Here is a 19,634-nt window from a genome sequence, read left to right on the forward strand (position 1 = left end):
AGTATCAAAACCCTGGGGATGCATGGGGTAAAACAAGATTGGTCAGGAAAAGAGAATTGTTCCTATAACTGGTAATCTGACATGATGTCCTATTGGCATTAAAAAAAAAAAAAAGGTAAATTTTCAGTCTATTCAAGTTTGTTTTCATGGTGTTTTATCCCTCTTGATAAAAAAAAAATCAGACTTTTGTAACTTGTGTATCAGAGTCAGTGGTGTCAGAATATCTATAATGATCAGGTTCATTGTCACTAACATCTGGTGTTACAGAAGTGTAACTACTACCCTCTGGATTTGATGGCAGGATGGGGACATTTTCAACTTCCTTATTTTAAAGATGAAGAAATTGAGACCCAGGGAGATGGGATGGACTTATTCAAGATCTTCATCTAAACCTTAAAGAACTCGGTGGATTTTCTCTAAACCAAATAGAATACAAATCAACCTATTATTGATATATTGCAATTTCTTGATTGTTATCTATTTGGTATGAAATTGGTGAACTCAGTTTGACTGGTTGGTTTGATTTAGAAAATAGAAAGGCTATGTCTGTTTTTATCATTCCTGCCCATCCACTTCTCTTTTTCTTGGATTCATTCCCCTTTCACTTCCACCCACAGGACACTTTTCCCTGGAGGCCATACTCCTGATCTCTTTGCAAGATTTGGTCTTTTCTCTCATTGCAATTGGTCCCTTCTCCAGCCAAGCAGCTGTCCCTCTGTGCAGCCATGCCAGCACAATGGAGGGTCTGTGACTGTGTGGTAAGCAGTCGGCAGGGGCAAGACCAGTCGGTGGCTCCTGAAACAGGCTCTGTGCTATTGTGGTGTTTAATTATCAACAGCATTTCTACCTCCCAGTGCTTCTGAGTGGATATTTGTTATAAGACCTACCCAGCTAATTAACTACGGGATGGGGTGGGGGGTGGCGCGGGAACTTTGTGTTCAAACAATACAATTAGAGTTACTGTTTAAATCCCGAGATAAATAATGATCAGGGATTGAAGGGATTTTCTTCACCATTAGAATCTAACCTATGGATTGCCACTTACAGTTTCTTAATTTTGCCCTTGCCTGCAATTGCTAAATTTGGGCCCGGTTGATAATTGCTTAAAGCTTGAAAATACAACGAGTGTAAAATGTAAACTAATTTTAATTTTTAAGGATTTCAGGGTACAATTTATTTGGTTTGCTTGAAAAAGACAGACATATTTATCCATTACTAATGATGTGCCATTTTTCGATTTAGTGACAGCTTTTCCATTATTATTGGTATGTTCCTCTTTTTTAATGATGACAAAATGAGGCAGTAAGACAATCATTTCATCTCAGAGTTAGAAGGAAACCTTCCAACCAACCTCAGATACCTCTCCTTTAGTACCCTTGGTCCTGTATAATTTCCTGCATGAGGAGAACTCACTGTTTACTGAGATGACCTTGTCCATTTTCATATAACTCCGAATTGGAAAGTTTCCTTATCCTGAACTGAAATTTGCTTTCCTATTACAGTCATGTGTCACTTACTGACTGGGGTATATTCTGAGAATTGCATCGTTAGGCAATTTCATTGTTGTGCAAACATTACACAGTGTACTTACACAAACCTGGCAAGTACAGCCTACCACACATCTAGTCTATATGGTATAGCCTATTGCTTGCTCCTAAGCCACACACCTGTACAGCATGTTGCTGTACTGACTATTGTAGGCAGCTGTAAGACAGTAGTATTTGTTTATCTAAATCGATTACAACATAGAAAAAAGTACACTAAAAATACTAAAAATATGGCTTAAAGGATAAAACATGGTAGAGTTATATAGGGCATTTACCCTGAACGGTGCTTACAGGACTAGAGGTTGCGCTGGGTGAGTCAGTGAGTGAGTGGTGAGTGAATGTGAGGACGCAGGACATTACTGACACTACTGTAGACTTTATAAACACTATACAATTAAGCTACACTAAATGTAGAAAAAATTCTTTCTTCAATAATAAATTAGCATACCATAAGTCTTTTGTTTTATAAACTTTTAAAAACTTTTTGAGTCTTTTGTAATAACAGCTTAAAACACAAACAAACAGTACCACTGTACAAAAATATTTTCTTTATATCCTTATCCTATAAGCTTTTTAAAAATTAAAAAAACAATTTTAAACCATTTTTGTTAAAAATTAAGACTCAAACACACACACTAGCCTACACCTATGCCTAGGGTCAACATTTTCAATATCACGGTTTTCCACTTCCACATCTTATCCCACTGGAAGTTCTTAAGGGGCAGTAACACGCATGGAGCTGTCATCTTTCACGGTAACAATGCCTTCTTCTAGAGTACCTCCTGAAGAACCTGAGGCTGGTTTACAGTTCATCATTTTTTTAATAAGTAGAAGGAGTACACTATAAAATAAGGATAAGTATAGTAAATATATGAAACAGTAACATAGTAGTTTAGTGTCATTATCAAGTAGTGTGTCCTGTACATAATTGTATGTGCCATACTTTTATATGACTGGCAGCACACTAGGTTTGTTTAAACCAGCATCACAACGAACATGTGAATAATGCATTGCACTGTGATGTTATGACAGCTACAACATCATTAGGCAATAGGAATTTTTTAGCTCCCTTACAATTTTATGGGACCACCTCCATATACATAGCTTAGCGTTGACTGAAATGTTATGCGCGTGTGATTGTACTTCCAAACTGCAAGCAACATGGTAAAAGGGCTTTGGGGTCCTATAGATCAAGCGCTGCCCTTACATATGGGTGATCCTAACCAGTTACTCTGCTATATTGAGCCCAGGTTTCTCATTTGCAAAACTGGCATTATAATAGCACTTGTCTTATAACTTGTAACAAACTAATGATAATCTTTACATAGAAGACTCTCTTAGTGGAGGTTTGCTTATTATTATTGCATCCATTGATCTTATATTTTTAAAAGCACACAAAATAAATCAAAATATTTGTTTTATAAAATAACTCTACGTTCTTCCATCAAAAACCCCTCTTGCCTCAAATAAAATTTTTCCATCCTAGCTACTGTTCAGACATATATACTAGTAAGTGATAGCAATTTCAACTCTGTTATTTCAAGGCAGAAAACAAGGTCACTTAGATTTGAACCTTGCATTGTAACGAATATACTCTGGGCAGTTAATAAAATTTATTTTTGCTGATTATAAGTGACAACCTTCTAACAACTTCACCACTGACTTGTTTTAAGGTAGGAATGACAAACAAAGTAATGTAGGGGAATTCTAAATATTAAATATTTTTAATTCGAAAACTCTTATACCAGAGAAACACAAAACTTGGTTCCAATTTACCCGTCTTAAGATTCAGGACGCAAGACCCATTTTGGCTTCACTGAGGTCTCAAGTTGTTATTACATTTTCAGATTTTCCCAGGGATATTGAGATGTGGTTCCAAAGAGGTTTTAGAGATCTGGAGATTAAATGTTTCATTTTAATTACTGTGAAACTTTCTTCTCCTACAAATTATTACACCCAGACATGGGGATCTGAAGTGTTCTCTGCAACTTTCCAGCGGAATGTTGACTCACAAAGTCCTTATATAACTTAGATTGTAACTGGTGATTTCTTAAGAAGCCAGAACAAATGACACAGAAAGGAATTTTTGGTACTCATCAAACTCAAAGGGGAAAATGGACATCTTCTCTAAAAGCACAACATGCAAGACACTTGAGTGGATTATTTGGGAAATTCAAAGGAGATTGCCCCATGACATCACTGGAGGTTTAAGTAATGAAACAAGATAACCATGTCTTCTGCCAATATTTTCAGTGCTGTCCATAGACGTACAGTGTGAGCCACATCATTTAAAATTTGCTAGTCATGACAATAAAAAAGCAAAAATAAATAGGTGAAATTAATTTTAATAATATATTTTACTTAACTCGATATATCCAAAATGCTACCATTTCAACATGTAATCAATATAAAATTTATTAATTTTATATTTTATGTTATTTTTGGTACTAAGACTTTGAAATCAATGTAATTTTATTTTATTTTTTTATTTTTATTTTTATTTTTTGAGACGGAGTCTCGCTCTGTTCCCCTGGCTGGAGTGCAGTGGCGCGATCTCGGCTCACTGCAAGCTCCGCCTCCCGGGTTCCTGCCATTCTCCTGCCTCAGCCTCCCAAGTAGCTGGGACTACAGGCACCCGCCACTGCGTCCGGCTAATTTTTTTGTATTTTTAGTAGAGACGGGGTTTCACCGTGGTCTCGAACTCCTGACCTTGTGATCCGCCCGCCTCGGCCTCCCAAAGTGCTGGGATTACAGGCGTGAGCCACCGTGCCCGGCTCAATGTAATTTTATATTTAGAACACTTATTCATTTGCACTAGACACATTTCTTTTTTAAATTTTATTTTATTATAAATTGATAATAATATCATATGTATTTATGGGATACAAAGTAATGTTACGATTTGTGAATACAATGTGGAATAGTTAAATCAAGCTAACTAGACATATTCATTACCTCAAATATATATCATTTTTTTTGTGGTGAGAACATTTGGAATTTACTCTTTTACCAATTTTGAAATGTACAACACACTGTTATTTACTATATTCATGATATAGTGCAATAAATTTAATAAAGCCAATTATTTCTCCTGTCTAACTGAGATTTTGTACACTTTGACTATCATCTCCCCATTGTCCCTAACCCCCTGACTCTGTAACCACCATTCCACTTTCTGCTTCTATGAGTTCAATCATTTTAGAGTCCACGAGACTCTAAATAAATGAGAACATGAGATATTTGTCTTTCTGTGCATGGCTTATTTCACGTAGCACCGTGTTCTCCAATTCCATCGATTTTGTCACAAATGACAACATTTCCTTCCTTTTTAAAGGCTGAATAGTATTCAATTATGTGTGTATATATATAATATATAATATTTTAAAAATCCACTCGTCTGTTAATGGATACTTAGGCTGATTTCATAACTTAGCTATTGTGAATAGTGCTGCAGTGAACATGGAAGTGCAGACATCTCTTTGACAAACTGATTTCAAATCTTTTGGGTAAATACCCAGAAGTAGGATGACTAGATCATATGGTAATTCTATGTTTAGGTTTTTGAGGAACCTCCACTCAGTTTTCATAATGGCTGTGCTAATTTACATCCCCACTAACAGCGTACAAGAGTTTCCTTTTCTCCATATCCTCACCAACACTTATCTTTCATCCTTTTGATAATAGCCAGTCTAACAGGTGTTAGATGATATCTCATTTCTCATTGTGATCTTAATTTGCATCTTCCTGAAGATTAGAGGTACTGATCACTTTTTCCCATAAATCTGTTGGTCATTTGTATGTCTTCTTTTAAGAAACCCTATTCAGGTTCCTTGCTTATTTTTACTTTTATTTTTATTTTTGAGTTGGAGTCTCACTCTGTTGCGAGGCTAGAGTGCTGTGGCACAATCTCGGCCCACTGCAACCTCTGCCTCTTATGTTCAAGCAATTCTCCTGCCTCAGCCTCCCGAGTAGCTGGGATTACAGCCGCCCGCCACCATGCCCAGCTAATTTTTGTATTTTTAGTAGAGACAGAGTTTCACCATGTTGGCCAGGATGGTCTCAGTCTCCTGACCTCATGATCCGCCCGCCTTGGCCTCCCAAAGTGCTGGGATTACAGGCGTGAGCCACCGCACCTGGCCACCTATGTTTAAATTGGTTTATTTATTTTCTTCCTGTTGAATTGAGTTCCTTACATTTTTTGGACATTAACCCCTTACTGGATGTACAGGTTGCAAATATTTTCTCCCAATACACAGGTTGCCTCTTAACACTGTTGTTTCCTTTGCTGTGAAAAAGTTTCTTAGTTTGTTTTAATCCCATTTGCCTACTTTTGCTTTTGCTATCTGTGCTTTTGGGATCATACGCAAAAAATCATTGCCTGGACTAATGTCATGTAGTTCCTCCTGTATACTTTCTTCTAGTAGTTTTACAGTTTCTGGCTTTATATTTATGTCTTTACTCCATTTTGAGTTGGTTTTTGTATATGGTATGAGATAAGGGTCCAATTTCATTCTTCTGCATATGGATATCCAGTTTTCCCAACACCATATATTGAAGAGACTATTCTCTTTCCATTGTATGCTTATGGTACCTTTGTTGAAAATCAATTTACCATCCATTCATGGTTTCATTTCTCGGCTCTCTATTCTGTTCCATTGGTCAATGGAAGAGATATATTTCAAATGTTTGATAGTCATATGTGGCTAGTGGATTCTGTGTTGGACAGTGTAGTTTTAGAACATAAAATTATACAAATTTTAAAAAGTGCTTCTATTGGGAAGTGTTTTGGAATACAAACTATATAACTAATGGGTAAAATATTTAAATTCTTTGCCAGGAACTCTTGGGTCATTTTATTTTGTTTTTGAAAGTTAGGTTGGCTAACAATTTTTAGAAATCATTTACAATTGGCCAGGTAATGCGATAAATGTTTTAATGGTATTATTCCACCTAATTCTCAACAATCTTATATGGGTAATAAGGTAGCCAGCCTCCAGGAGGGCCTGCAGTGACCTATGTCTGCTTGTATTCACACCCTTGTATAGTTCTCGCCCACACTGTACCAGTGCTGTTCTGTGAGATCAGCAGAATTCTGCAGAAATGACACTATGTCACCTCTGAGGTTAGGTTATAAACGTCACTGTTGCTTCCACCTTGGCTGGTCTCTCTTTTTCTCTTCCTTAGATCATTTTCTCTGGGGGAAGCCAACTCCCATGTCATAGAGTAGCCATATGGAGAGACCCATATAGCAAGAAATGCGGGGCTCATGCCAGTAGCCACTATGAGTAAGCTCGGAAGTGGGTCCTCTAGCTCAGTCAAGCCTTAAAATGACAGCAATCTCATGGGGTCCCATGAGATGATGACTGAGCCATAACCATCCAGCTAAATCCATTCCCAGATCTCAGACTCACATGAGACAAACATTTACTATTATTTTTAGTTGCTGTTTGAGGGTAATGATTACACAGCAATATATAATAATACAAGTTAGGTACAATTATTATATCCATTTTACAAATGAAGAAATGACGCCACAGAGAGGGTAAGGAATTTTCCCACAGCTATAAAAGGTCAGTTGTGGGATTTGAAGCCAGAATGCTCTGACCTCAGAAATTTAATTTTTAGCCTTTTCTAAGGGTTTAACTTAAAAGCTGCACCCCAAACAATTCTATTGTTGTTGTGTTTATGTTAAAAATCATGGGGAAAAGTCTGCATAACCTCTAAACTGATAACAATGAATATATTTGGAGTTTTGAGGGATGGGAACCTAGATTGTGTGTGCATGTGGGGGTGAGTTGGGTGGGCTATCAAAGATACCTTTTAACTTTATCTATAATCTTTCCATTTCTGACAAGGAGAAGATATGCTATGTTGCATGTATATTTAAAATTTTTTTTAAAAGAGAAAAAAGATGACTATAAAACAACATGGATGAACCTGGAGGACATTATTCTAAGTAAAAAAAGACAGACACAGAAAGACATAGTGGATGATCTCACTTAAATCTGGAATTCTAAAAAGTCAAACACATAGAAACAGAGAGTAGAATAGTGGTTGCCATGGGCTAGGGGTGGGGAAAATAGGGAGATATTGATCAAAGGATACAAATTTCTGATTAGAAGATGAACAAGATCTGGGGATCCAATGCACAGCATGGGTGGTGATGGATCTGTGAATTAATTTGATTATGATAATCTTTATACCACGTATGTATATCAACTCATCACACTGTACACCTTGAATATATACAATCTTGTCAATTAAATATTTTAAAGCAAAAAACCAGAAAAATGCAACTATCAACTCAAAGAACAGGTAACAGGAACTTAGGCTTTGGCCACCTGGTGTTTAAATAATTATTTGAAAACATAAAAAAGATCAATGAGCCCAACATTAAGCAAAATCATTCTCTTCGTAAGGGATAATATATTCACCCCCCTCCAAAGAGATAGGCTTGGGATTGATTCAATTAAATTCAGTTGAGTGTCTACTGTTTGCTGGGGATTCAGTAATAAATGAGAGAGGTGCTGTCCTTTGGAATTTATGTTCTATTGCAGAAGAGATGAAAATAAGCAAATAAAAACACTGAGAAAAATCATAAGTGCTATGCACAAAATGACAAGACAGTGATGTGATGAGAAAAATGTCATTTTAGACTTTCAACTTGGTGGCCAGAGAAAGCCTCTCTCTTGAAGATGTCACATATAAGCTGAAATGTGAATGTTAAGAAGGATTTGGCCATGTAATGAACAAGATTAAAAGCATTCAAGCATTCCAAATAGGCGGAATAGCCAGTACGAAGGCCCTATGGTAAGATAGCCTGGCAGGTTACAGGAACAGAATGGAGGATGGTGTGGGTGAGGAGTACGCAGTATAAGATGAGTTTTGAGGAACAGATTTGTAAGTTAGGGTGAAGATCTATACCCCTATTTTAGTGAAGCAGAAAAAAATATTGAGGGCTCATTCTAGAGACCTGTCTAAGGCTTGTTCTTTACATATTCTTATTGGCTGCAAATCTTTGTCCTTTGAAGGTGGATTTGATTTCAGGAAATCTCTCTAAATAATTTGAAGCCAAGTCTGGCGAACACAGAGGGTGATGATGCTAGGCAATGCTGTTTTGGAACAAAAATCAGGTGTGACTCTCAGCAACGAGTCAGATTTTCTCATAAACTGACTCCGAGGACAATTCCAAAGTGTTCAGAGCAAAGGCAGCACTGTTGGGGCAAGTGTGGGGTCTCCCAGGAGGACCATGTGGAAGGATAACATTCGCTTGGATTGTAGACTTTCTCGTGTGTTTGTTTACATAAAACCAGCCTCATTAGTTTATAGTCACACCTCTTAAGACATGGCCTGACCAGTCCCAGCACAAACACGAACCCCTTACTACTGCAGAAATGAGTGGTGCATCCTGACGAGACTGCCAAAATTGTAACATTGGTGTCTGCACCATACTCAAATGACAGCAATTCTGCAGTTGCATTTTATGAAGTAACTGGACACAACAAATTCTGAGTGACACTTTCTAGTTCCACAGGCAGCATCTGAGAGAAAGTGAGAGGGAGGCATTCACCAAGAAATTCAGAAGGAGGGGAGAGGGACTAGAGAGAAGGAGAATGTAGCTAAGGGAAAGGATAAAAAGACTGAAACTAAGAGGTATTCCACCATTCTTACTGGTCCATATCATTAAATAGTGTAAAAATAAAAACAACTAGGGCTACATCTACAACCAAATTCTGTAACAATGTCTGGAAAACAATAACAACAGTATTAACAACAAAAGATACCGCAAAGTTTAAGTTACTGGAATACTTGAAGGTTTTTTCCCATACATTCTGTGTATATGCATGTGTGTGTGTGGGTCTGTGTCTGTCTAGGATACACATAATGAATGTATATGTGCACACTAAGACTTGACATCTGTGACTCCCAGTAGCATAAGACAGGGCTGTCACAAAGGCTAAAATTTCAACTGTAGGCCGGGCACGGTGGCTCATGCCTGTAATCCCAGCACTTTGGGAGGCCGAGGCGGGCGGATCATGAGCTCAGGAGATACAGACTATCCTGGCCAACATGGTGAAACCCCGTTGTTACTAAAAATACAAAAAAATTAGTCGGGCGTAGTGGTGGGCGCCTGTAGTCCCAGCTACTGGGGAGGCTGAGGCAGGAGAATGGCGTGAACCTGGGAGGCAGAGCTTGCGGTGAGCCGAGATCACGCCACTGCTCTCTAGCCTGGGTGACAGAGTGAGACTCCTCTCAAAAAAAAAAAAAAAAAAAAAATTCAACTGTAATTTTCTGAGCATCTACTATGTACTAGGTACTAGAGTCAAAGAATGAAATAAACTCTCTGTGAGTGACCAAATTTGTACACGATAGGCAAAAGAGCTAGTTTCTTTATGATTACTATCTATGGGGCCTTAATGGCCATCTCAGAAAGGCAAGACTCCCATCGATGATTCAGCAAATTCCTCCCGGAGGCTATTGGTTTGAGGGTGGGGGCAGAATATGAGTTAGTCAGAAAAAGGGAGGGGTATATGACTGGGGGCTTTTGTATACAGAGACAACAAGTCTGTCTTTGATAGCAGTTGTTCAATTGAGCATGAGTCATAGCGACTGGGATCCTAAGTGTATGAAACAGTCCATGGCATACCAATGGGTGTCCTGTGGTTCCTCTATACATTGGCTTTCCTAGTTGCAGTGCTTTGAGATTCGGTGGCTGTTTTCCTAAGCTCAGCACATCAGTCTGCAAGAAAGTACTTGGGATTGTACTTCAATAATGGCTGATTGTTTTTCTGCAAGGAAAGTATATTATTTTGTGCTGTTTGCATGAAGATAGGAGGAACAGAAAAAAGTCACTGAAGAAAGATAGTGGATTCATCTAATGAGTAGGCTGGGGTTCTGCATATATTTAACTTCAGAGCAGTGTGCAAGTTTAGATGACCGCTTCTGGGATTTTTCTATGAGTAAGGAAACACACATGGTTGAGTTTCAAGCTATGCATACAAAGAACATGTCCATGTGGCTCTGGCATCAAGGGGTTAAAGAGAGAAGACAGGCCTGACCAATGGTTTAGGAGTTAAGTCCCTAAAACCCTCTGTGTCACTGTGATTCCTGTTAAGAAATGGAAAAAGCTACTGAGGATGTTCTGAATTGTGTGAGGATACTTAGTTGGCATAGTGAAAAGAATACTGGGCTAGTTTTCAGAAGGGAATACACAGAGAAAGAGAAGAAAGAAAATTAACCTTGTTAGAAACCCTGGCCTCTGCACTCTGCTTTGAAATATGTAACTGTCATTAGAAGAGGAGCAGATGGAGAGCCAAAGCAGGGAGGAATTGAGCATCTAACATGTAACAGTGAGCATGCCAAAGCTTTCTCACAAACACCAAGGCAGTTCATACAGATCTGGGTTTAAATCTTGACTTTACCACCCATTAACTTTGTTGTGTTGGGATAACTACTTGACCTTTAAAATTCCAATTTCTTTATTGATAAAGATGAAGAAAACAACTTCTACCTCACAAGCCAGTTGTGAAGATCAAGGGAGATGACGTAGACAAAAGCATCTTTGTAGGTGTAAAATACTCTAAGAGCTTCAGACCTCATTGTTACTTTTCCTCTCTTATATATCCTGCCTCTTTGGCTTCTGAGGAACAGTTTACGGCAGGTGTTTGCTTATCTGGTTCTGGTTGGCAGACTGGTTTTTCTCTTGGGCTTGCTCAAACTCATGTACAGAAGCATTTCTGCTTCTTTTGTACTTGATATATAAAGTGAATTAAAAATGCCTGAAAACACTATGTTTTTCTATCCTGCCTCTGTCCAACAGGACTGACACCTTAGTGCACAGAATAGAACAAAGAAATACATCATATGACTTTAGCAAACAGTAGAAAGGGAGAGGTGCAGGGGCCCAGAGGCCACAGCCCTCCACATTGGTTATGTGGAAAGGCAGTGAGTTTGTGCAGAAAGATTCCAGGTGTTGGCATCCTACAGATTTGGACTTGAGTCCTTGGCATCCCTATTCATTTGCTGGATGTGTGACCTTGGGACAGTCAGTTAACTTCTCAGAATCACAAGTTCCTATCTTTAAAATGGAGTCAATAACCTTATCCTGCAGAGTTGGTGTGAAAACCAGAGATGTCGCATGTGGAGACTTCATAGGTACACAACCAATATTGCATTGCCATTTTTACACATGTGAGTCTATATGTGGTAGTATCTCTTTGCCTTCTTAGGTAGCCAAGGTGACTTAGGTGTCATGTTTCCTGGAGATTGAAACCTGGGTTTATCTCCCATCATTTGTCCTTTACAACTTTGTGATGGTAACATGGTTATCATCCCAGAGAGAATGAGGAGGAAAACCAGGGATCTCTTGAACAAATTTGCTTTCGGTTTCACTAGATATTTAGTACTTGAGTTCTTTTATAGAGGTTTAATTATGCACAGGGGGCTTTGGGAGGTAGGGAGTCTTACTGTTTTCACAGAAAAAGCGGAGTTCTTTGTAGTGTCGCAGGTAAGTAAGTAGGACTAATGTTTCATCCAGCCCAGTGCAGGATGGCCATGGCAACATCTGGATGAATGGCCTCCTTGTTCCTGTAGAATGGGGCTCAGTCTGCGTTCTCCATGTTCAGACCCTCTGATTGTCTCTCTACCCTTCTCTCCCTGGATCTTTGGGACAGACGTTGTTGCAGAATAAATCAGAAGGCAGCAAAGATGCCATTTCAATTTCTTCCATCCTCATTTATCATCCTTCCAAATCCTACAGTTCCACTAAAAAGGGGCAGCACTTTGACTATAGAGCTCTTTTGAAGAGCTGAAATCCTACTGAACCCAAATCTTCACTGTCTCTGATATGGATGTCGTGAGCTTAGCATTTTTAAAATAAGAAATTTTCTGATACAAGGATCTGCTTCTGTACCTAGTCTTTGGGTAGTGGTGATTTATGAAATTTAGGAGCAGAGATGTGACCTCTAATTATATATTTGCTTGCTTCTCTTTCAGCCTTCTGGGTCTCACCACTTGGAAGTAAGTGAATCAGTATTAGTGAAACTAACAGTTTGATGAGTTTACTTTTTTCTTTTAGGAAACATAAAAACAGTGGCTCACAGCCATTGTGGTCAATGGGTCAGAGAGTTTTCACTAAAGGGAATGTGAGTGCCTACTTCATAATGTTGCTGTGAGGATTAAAGGAGTCAATACATGGAAAGTGCTCAGAAAAGTGCCTGACACAGGGTGAGTGCTGCATGATATTACCCCATCCACTCCTGGGTGGGGTCTGCCATTGGCCCCAGTGTAGCTTTCTTCCCCAAGTACTATCGGTGCTACTTCAAAACACATCCAGAAAGAAGCCAGTCACAAAAAACCATATATTATATAATTCTGTTACATGAAATGTCTAGAACAGGTAAATCTATAGAAACAGAAGTTAGGTTCATGGTTGTCAAGAACTGAGAAGAGTTGGGGAGGTTGGGGAGTGATAATAGTTAAATGGTATGATGCTTCTTTTCAGGGCAATGAAGTTCTAAAATTGACAGTGGTGATGGCTGCAAAACTCTGTGCATATACTAAAAACCATTGAATTACATACTTTAAATGGGTAAATTTTATGGTATGTGAGTTGTATCTCAATAAAGCTGTTAAAAATATATCCAGGGCCGGGCGCAGTGGCTCACGTCTGTAATCCCAACACTTTGGGAGGCCAAGGCGAGTGGATCACGAGGTCAGGAGATCAAGACCATCCTGGCTAACATGGTGAAACCTCGTCTCTACTAAAAATACAAAAAATTAGTCGGGCATGGTGGCAGGGGAGGCTGAGGCAGGAGAATGGTGTGAACCCAGGAGGCGGAGCTTGCAGTGAGCTGAGATTGTGCCACTGCAATCTAGCCTGGCAACAGAATGAGACTCCATCTCAAAAAAAAAAAAAAAAAATATATATATATATATATATATATATATGTGTGTGTGTGTGTGTGTGTGTGTGTGTATATATATATATATGTATCTCCAGAATTCTGATACTACTCAACATCACTGTGTTGTTAGTCCAAGCATCCAGTCTGTCTCCTCGACCACTAAAATGACCTTGTAACTGGTCTTATCAATTTCACAATTGCCTCGCCACTGTCTCTTTTCCATAGAGCACTGTAGTGATCTTCTAATGTAAATCAGAATATGTCATTTATCTTCCTAAATTGCTCCACTGCCTTCCCATCGTACTCGCCACAATTCAAGTTGAACACTGACCATGGCCTCAGGGTCCTGCATAATCTGGTCCCTGTGACTTCTCCCTCAATCATCATTCTCCCTCTTGCTACTTCGCTTTGGCCCCATTAACTTTTTTTGTTCTTCCAATATGTCAGTCTTATTCCTGCCTTCCTCAGCATCTTTCTATTTGCCATTCACTCTGCTGAGACTCTGACCCCCACGTCTTCTCATAGCTCATTCCTTCATATCATCTAGAATTCAACTCAAATATTATCACATTGGAGAGGCTTTTCTTGCCCAACCCTATTTATGTATTCATTTTTTAATTGACATATTGTAACTGCCCATATTTATCGGGTACAACTTGATGTTTTCATATACATTTATGTTGTATAATCATTAAATTAGGGTATTTAGTGTATCCATCACCTCACGCATTTATTATTTCTTTGTGGTGAGACCATTCAAAAGCCTCTCTTCTAGCTACTTTGTAATATACAATACCTAACTGTTAACCATTCCAACATCACCCTACTGTGCAGTAAACAGCAGACATTCCTCCTACCTAATTGTCAAAATTAAAAATAGAACTACCATGCAATGCAGCAATCCCACTACTGGGTATATATCCAAAGGAAATGAAATCAGTATGTTGAAGAGATATATGCATCCCCATGTTTATTATGGCACTATTCACAATAGCTAAGATGTGGAATCAACTTAAGTGTCTATCAACAGATGAACAGATAAAGAACATGCTGTATAAGCCAAGCAAAGAAAGATAAACATGCCATGATCTCACTTATATGTGGAATTTTTTAAAAAGTTGATATCATAGAAGCAGAAATTACAGTGATTACTGACAACTGAGGGGTCGGGATTGTGCGAGATTGGTCAATGGGTACCAACCCATTTCAGGGTGATGGGTTTAAAATAGTCCCTTCCCTATCAATCTCTAGCCACTCATCCATTTTATTTTTTTTCATAGCATTCATCACTATTTGAGTTTGTATTTTATCTATTTACTTGCTCATTGGAAGTCTTCCCAACAAGCATGTAATTTCTGTGAGAATAAGGATTTTTGTCTTGTTTGCTGTTACATTCCTAGCACCTAGAACAGTGTCCCGCACTCGGTGTTTATTGAATGAATGAATGAATGAAGCCACCGCATTGACTGTGGATACAAAACAGAAACACGCAAATGCTTATTCTTCTATGTATATCTCCTATTCTGTATCCTTACTTGGAGTATCTCACATAATTTAAAGCTCATGATAAAATTCTTAGAAGTTCTTTGGGGCTTCCTTTTCACCACTCAGCATATTCTATTTAGAAAGGAACTTGATGCTTAGACCAATAAGTGCTGTCACTATTTGCATGAAAAGTCCATGAAAACATCCAAGGGCTATCAGAGTCTATGCTTAGTCAATCATTCCTGCTCTGAAAGTCAGCAATGGCTATTTTGGTGGCATAAGGCTGGAATCTGTCTTTACCAGTACATGTGTTTATTCTCAGGTTACTTACAGTGTGGACTTTCTTGGGCCCCTGTCCTCAGAAGAATCCTCGCAATGGGCACATTGTTGGTCATGATGGCAATATCCAGGGGTGTCAAGCCCTCGCTGTTAGGTGTGTTAAGGTCGAGTTCTTCTGGTGTATACTGACACAGGAGGATCTGCACAGCATCCATGTCCTGCTGTTCGACTGCCTCAAACATGGCTTCATTGCCCTGGAAATTCTAGAGAGGAGCAAAGGTAGATTAACACAATTTCTTAAACCAGTGTGTCTTTGTAGCTTAGCTCTTTTGAAGTTTAGAGACTGTTTCAGGGACTGTATGTCCACTTTTAAGTGGTATAACTACAATTTATCTCAAGGTCTCCAAAGTAAACACTCTGTTGGACTTCCCCTCCATCATTTCTAATGGACATTGAATAGATACACTGAGAGAATACAGGATAGCCTGGCTAGGCTGTAGATAAGAGCAAACCTCAGCTTTCCCCAAACTAGTCTTCTGAAAAGTACTCCAATAGTTCATTTGGCTGGGCGTGGTGGCTCACGCCTGTAATCCCAGAACTCTGGGAGGCCGAAGTGGGCAGATCACTTGAGGTGAGGAGCTTGAAACCTGCCTAGCCAACATAGCAAAACCCCATCTCTACTAAAAATACAAAAATTAGCCGAATGTGGTGTTGGGTGCCTGTAATCCCAGCTACTCCAGAGGCTGAGGCAGGAGAATCACTTGAACCCAGGAGGCAGAGATTGCAGTCAGCTGAGATTGTGCCACTGAACTCCAGTCTGGGCAACAGAGGGAGACTCCATCTCATGGAAAAAAAATACTAATTAAGAGATGTTCTATGAAGAAAATAGCATGTGGTCAAATCAATTTGATAAACATTAAATTAAACCAAGGGTACCCCATTATTTCCCTGTAGGCTTCCTCAGGGTCTTTAATAATTTTAACATGTATTTTATTGCATTTGCTTTGACTATTCCTGGAATGGTGTTCTACAGAGCACAGTTTGAGAAATGCTGGCATAGATAATGTTAAGGTAGCCGTTATGGCTAGCTTGGAATTGACAGTACACTTGCTCTGTTTTTCCTCAAACTCACGCCCTCCCTCCCCATCCCCAGCCTCTACATTGTCATCTCGTGTCTGGACCATGGCAATGACCTGCCTGCTGCTAGTCTTGGGCTCCCCCAGTTCTCGCTCTATACTGATACAAGAATAATCTTCTTAAAATATACATATTACATGTTACTTCCGCATTTCCAGATATCTACTAGCTCCACGCTGCCTGCGGGCTGATAGTTTCTGAGTCCTAAGATGAGGGGTCCGAGTGTTAGTGTTCAGGGAGGGTTTCAGTGACTGGATGGCAAATTGGTTTTGGACCTCATGGGACTAGAGCTGAATATTTATAGAATACAGTTCACTTACAGAAAAAAATCACTTAAGAAAATATGGTTCCTTTGAAAAATTCTTTCAAAGGATTAATAGTAAACAAAAGAGAAGAACTCCGGAATTCTTTTAGGTACATATTTCTTAGCATGTGGGAGAAGACCAACACACGTATTATTTACACATCTATCTGGTATCTTCACCAAGAGTTGCTTGGTCTTTAAAAGAGTTGAAATACCACTGGTTTTGACGTGCATAGGGATCACCTGATTAACATGTGGAAGATCTCCAGTCACCAAATGTTCAGGTGGTCAGGTTTTATTTTTAGTCTCATTAAAAATCAATTCTCCCTATCAAAGGCTGCAGGTCAGCTTTAGCTGAGTACATAACACAAAATTGAAATTTGAGGAAAATACAAAGCTATTATGCAAATGCTTGTTTTGACAATGGGGACCCAGGGAATAAAGCTATTTTGGTATGCAGTTTTCTTTGCTGCAAGACAATCTGCTGAATGGTAAAGTGTTTTATCCACAATCTGCTAAACTGAAGAGCCTCTGATGCTTAGGCCCCAATTTAACCACAGCCAAGTCCTCCAAAAAGATGAGTTTGAAATTAGAAAACATATTAGAAAACAAATGAGTTCAAAGTTAAAGTGCCACCCCATCCACAGTCATGTATTTGTTTTTGGCTCTTAGTATTCCTAATTTCTCATGTGCCATATTTACTCTCACTCTTAAGTCATTTCCTCCTCCAAGCTTTTGTTGGCAAACTTTGGCATGCTTCTATCTGGAAAGGCTAGGACTCATTTCTGTTTTAAGAGCAAACAAATGGTGCCATTACTCCCTGCAAAAATCCCCTTGCTGAGCATGTTAATATTATGCTCTCAGCTTTTACTGAGGGCCATTCTAAGAAACTATTATATGTGAATGTCTGTAACATCATCAGTTCCACTATTTATGCCATTCTCTATTACATAACTCACTATGACATCTACAAGGTCCAGAGGACTGAGCAGCAGGTGAATATTCATTTCTCCTGATGGACTGAGACATTTTTAGCTATCAACAGATGGGATGCTATAACCAACTGCGTTTCTTTTTCTGCTTTGACTTTCTGGGAACTCAGAGATGAATGTCATGATAAATTTCAGGTACAGGTACTATATTTGCCTAGATTTTTTGATATATCTATTTTTATTCTTATATCCAATATTTTCTTTTCCTAGTTTTTTTGTGTGTGTGTGTGTGTGTGTGTGTCTGTGTTTTGTGTTTTTTTTTCTTTTTTTTACATTTTTCCTTTACTTTCTTTCCTTCCTCTTCTCTCTCTTTCTTTGTCTATCATATAAAACATGTACATTCTTTGGATTCTATTTTGAATGCCTTTGGAAAGAATGTGTGGTATACATAAGAAATCACTAATAATATTATTATTTGAATGAACACTGGAACTCTCAGAAAGCCATTTAACCTGAAACTTCATATTTGTCAAGTTGCTAGTTTTTGGGGTTTATTTATTTTTTGGTGTAGTAGTGAAATAAAAATTAAGGGAGAAGAAAAAGAAACAAAAAGAAAGGGAAACAGCTCACAATCACTCAGGCTTTGTCTAAAAACATTAATACATGCAGTTACTGCCTTACCTGACTATTCCAGCATTTATAAAATTGCAAGCATCAACTTCTGAAATAAACGTGAATCATCTTAGAATATACTTAAACCCAAACATAACTGAATAAATCAAACTGACACAAGAATAAGAATGGTTTCGTTACCACTGAGGTCTTCCTGAGACTCAGCCGATCAGTTCTTGTCCTAAAATAGGCCTCATCGAAGGAAGAGTGGCTCCCCTTCAGTTTCTCAGAGAGGTTCCTGTACAGGCGTTTGGCTGCGTTGGGAGATGAGGGAGCACTATGCTTTTTTGACTGACAGAGATGTAAATTTTGCATTTGTTGGGTCATTTTCACACAACAATTCCTAAGAAGAGGAAAGTCTGATGTTATATCTTTTACACCACAAATTATAAGTTGACATATAATTTTATCATCTCCAGTCAGTATCTGGAATCCAAATACAATATTACAGCTGGTAGGGACCTTAGAGATGATCAGACCCCACTTTTTAATGTTTTAAATGAGAAAGCTGAAACCTAGGGGAAGGAAGCAGCTTATTCATGGCCACAGAGCTAATTGGTGGCAGGAATGAAATGACAACCTCCATTTACTATATAAACATATTCATTTACATACAGACATATATATGATTGAACCTCGACTCAAGTCTTTACTTCTCTATCCCAAGTGTAGAAGCGTCTCTCTGTAACCTAGGGGGTCTGTTCAATTCCTCTTGGGTATATACAACTGGGAGTTTTCTACTTACATCCCCCTAGATGCTGGCATCTGTTGGGTATATAAGAAAGTGTGACTCTGTCTCAGATGGACAGACACAAGTTAACTTCTGCATAGCCCCAATCTCTTGAGGTAGCAGTTAACTTGCATCTGTCCTCTGTCCATCTGAGGTTTGGTGAACTATCCCAGTACTCAGAAGCTTGGGCAATTTGTACCCCTAGGCCCATCCCTGCTCACCTCAGATACCCTGGATGGGGTCCACCAAAGCACTCACTACTGGCATTCTTCAATTAGTACTTGACTGTTGTTTCAGAAATCTCTAACGAGGGCCCCACCAATGTCACACCTGAAGTCAGTTTCCAGATCAGCCATGCCATTCAAAAGCCACCCACAATGACTTTGGGTGTTGATCTTGAAATTTTGATGCTATCAAGGCTGTGGCTTCCTGGCAGGTGTATATGTATATGTATTGGATGAACAAAGGAATGAATGAAATAACTAGTCAAGGTAATTCTGTGCAAAGTGTCTCCCTGGTAGAGCCTCTGATGCACCGGGCCCAGCACTCTCTGGAGCATGTCACTGCCTTCTCACCACTTCCCCTCAAATGTTTTAAATTTAATTTTTAAAATTAGTACATAATAAATATACACATTTTGGG

General features: G+C 38.9%; 1 protein-coding gene across 1 annotated transcript in view; it reads right to left on the reverse strand.

The window, feature by feature from the left end:
• The window catches only part of ANKFN1 (ankyrin repeat and fibronectin type III domain containing 1), a 318,382-nt gene that overhangs the window by 105,702 nt on the left and 193,046 nt on the right, over positions 1 to 19,634 (reverse strand). The window contains exons 4-5 of the mRNA XM_025362682.1: positions 18,404 to 18,605; positions 15,270 to 15,480 (exon numbers count right to left, since the gene is read on the reverse strand). Coding sequence (XP_025218467.1) covers positions 15,270 to 15,480; positions 18,404 to 18,605 — 413 coding nt within the window. The remainder of the gene's footprint in view (positions 1 to 15,269; positions 15,481 to 18,403; positions 18,606 to 19,634) is intronic.

This window comes from Theropithecus gelada, chromosome 16 (genome assembly GCF_003255815.1).
Source record: "Theropithecus gelada isolate Dixy chromosome 16, Tgel_1.0, whole genome shotgun sequence".
NCBI classification, from domain to species: Eukaryota; Metazoa; Chordata; class Mammalia; order Primates; family Cercopithecidae; genus Theropithecus; species Theropithecus gelada.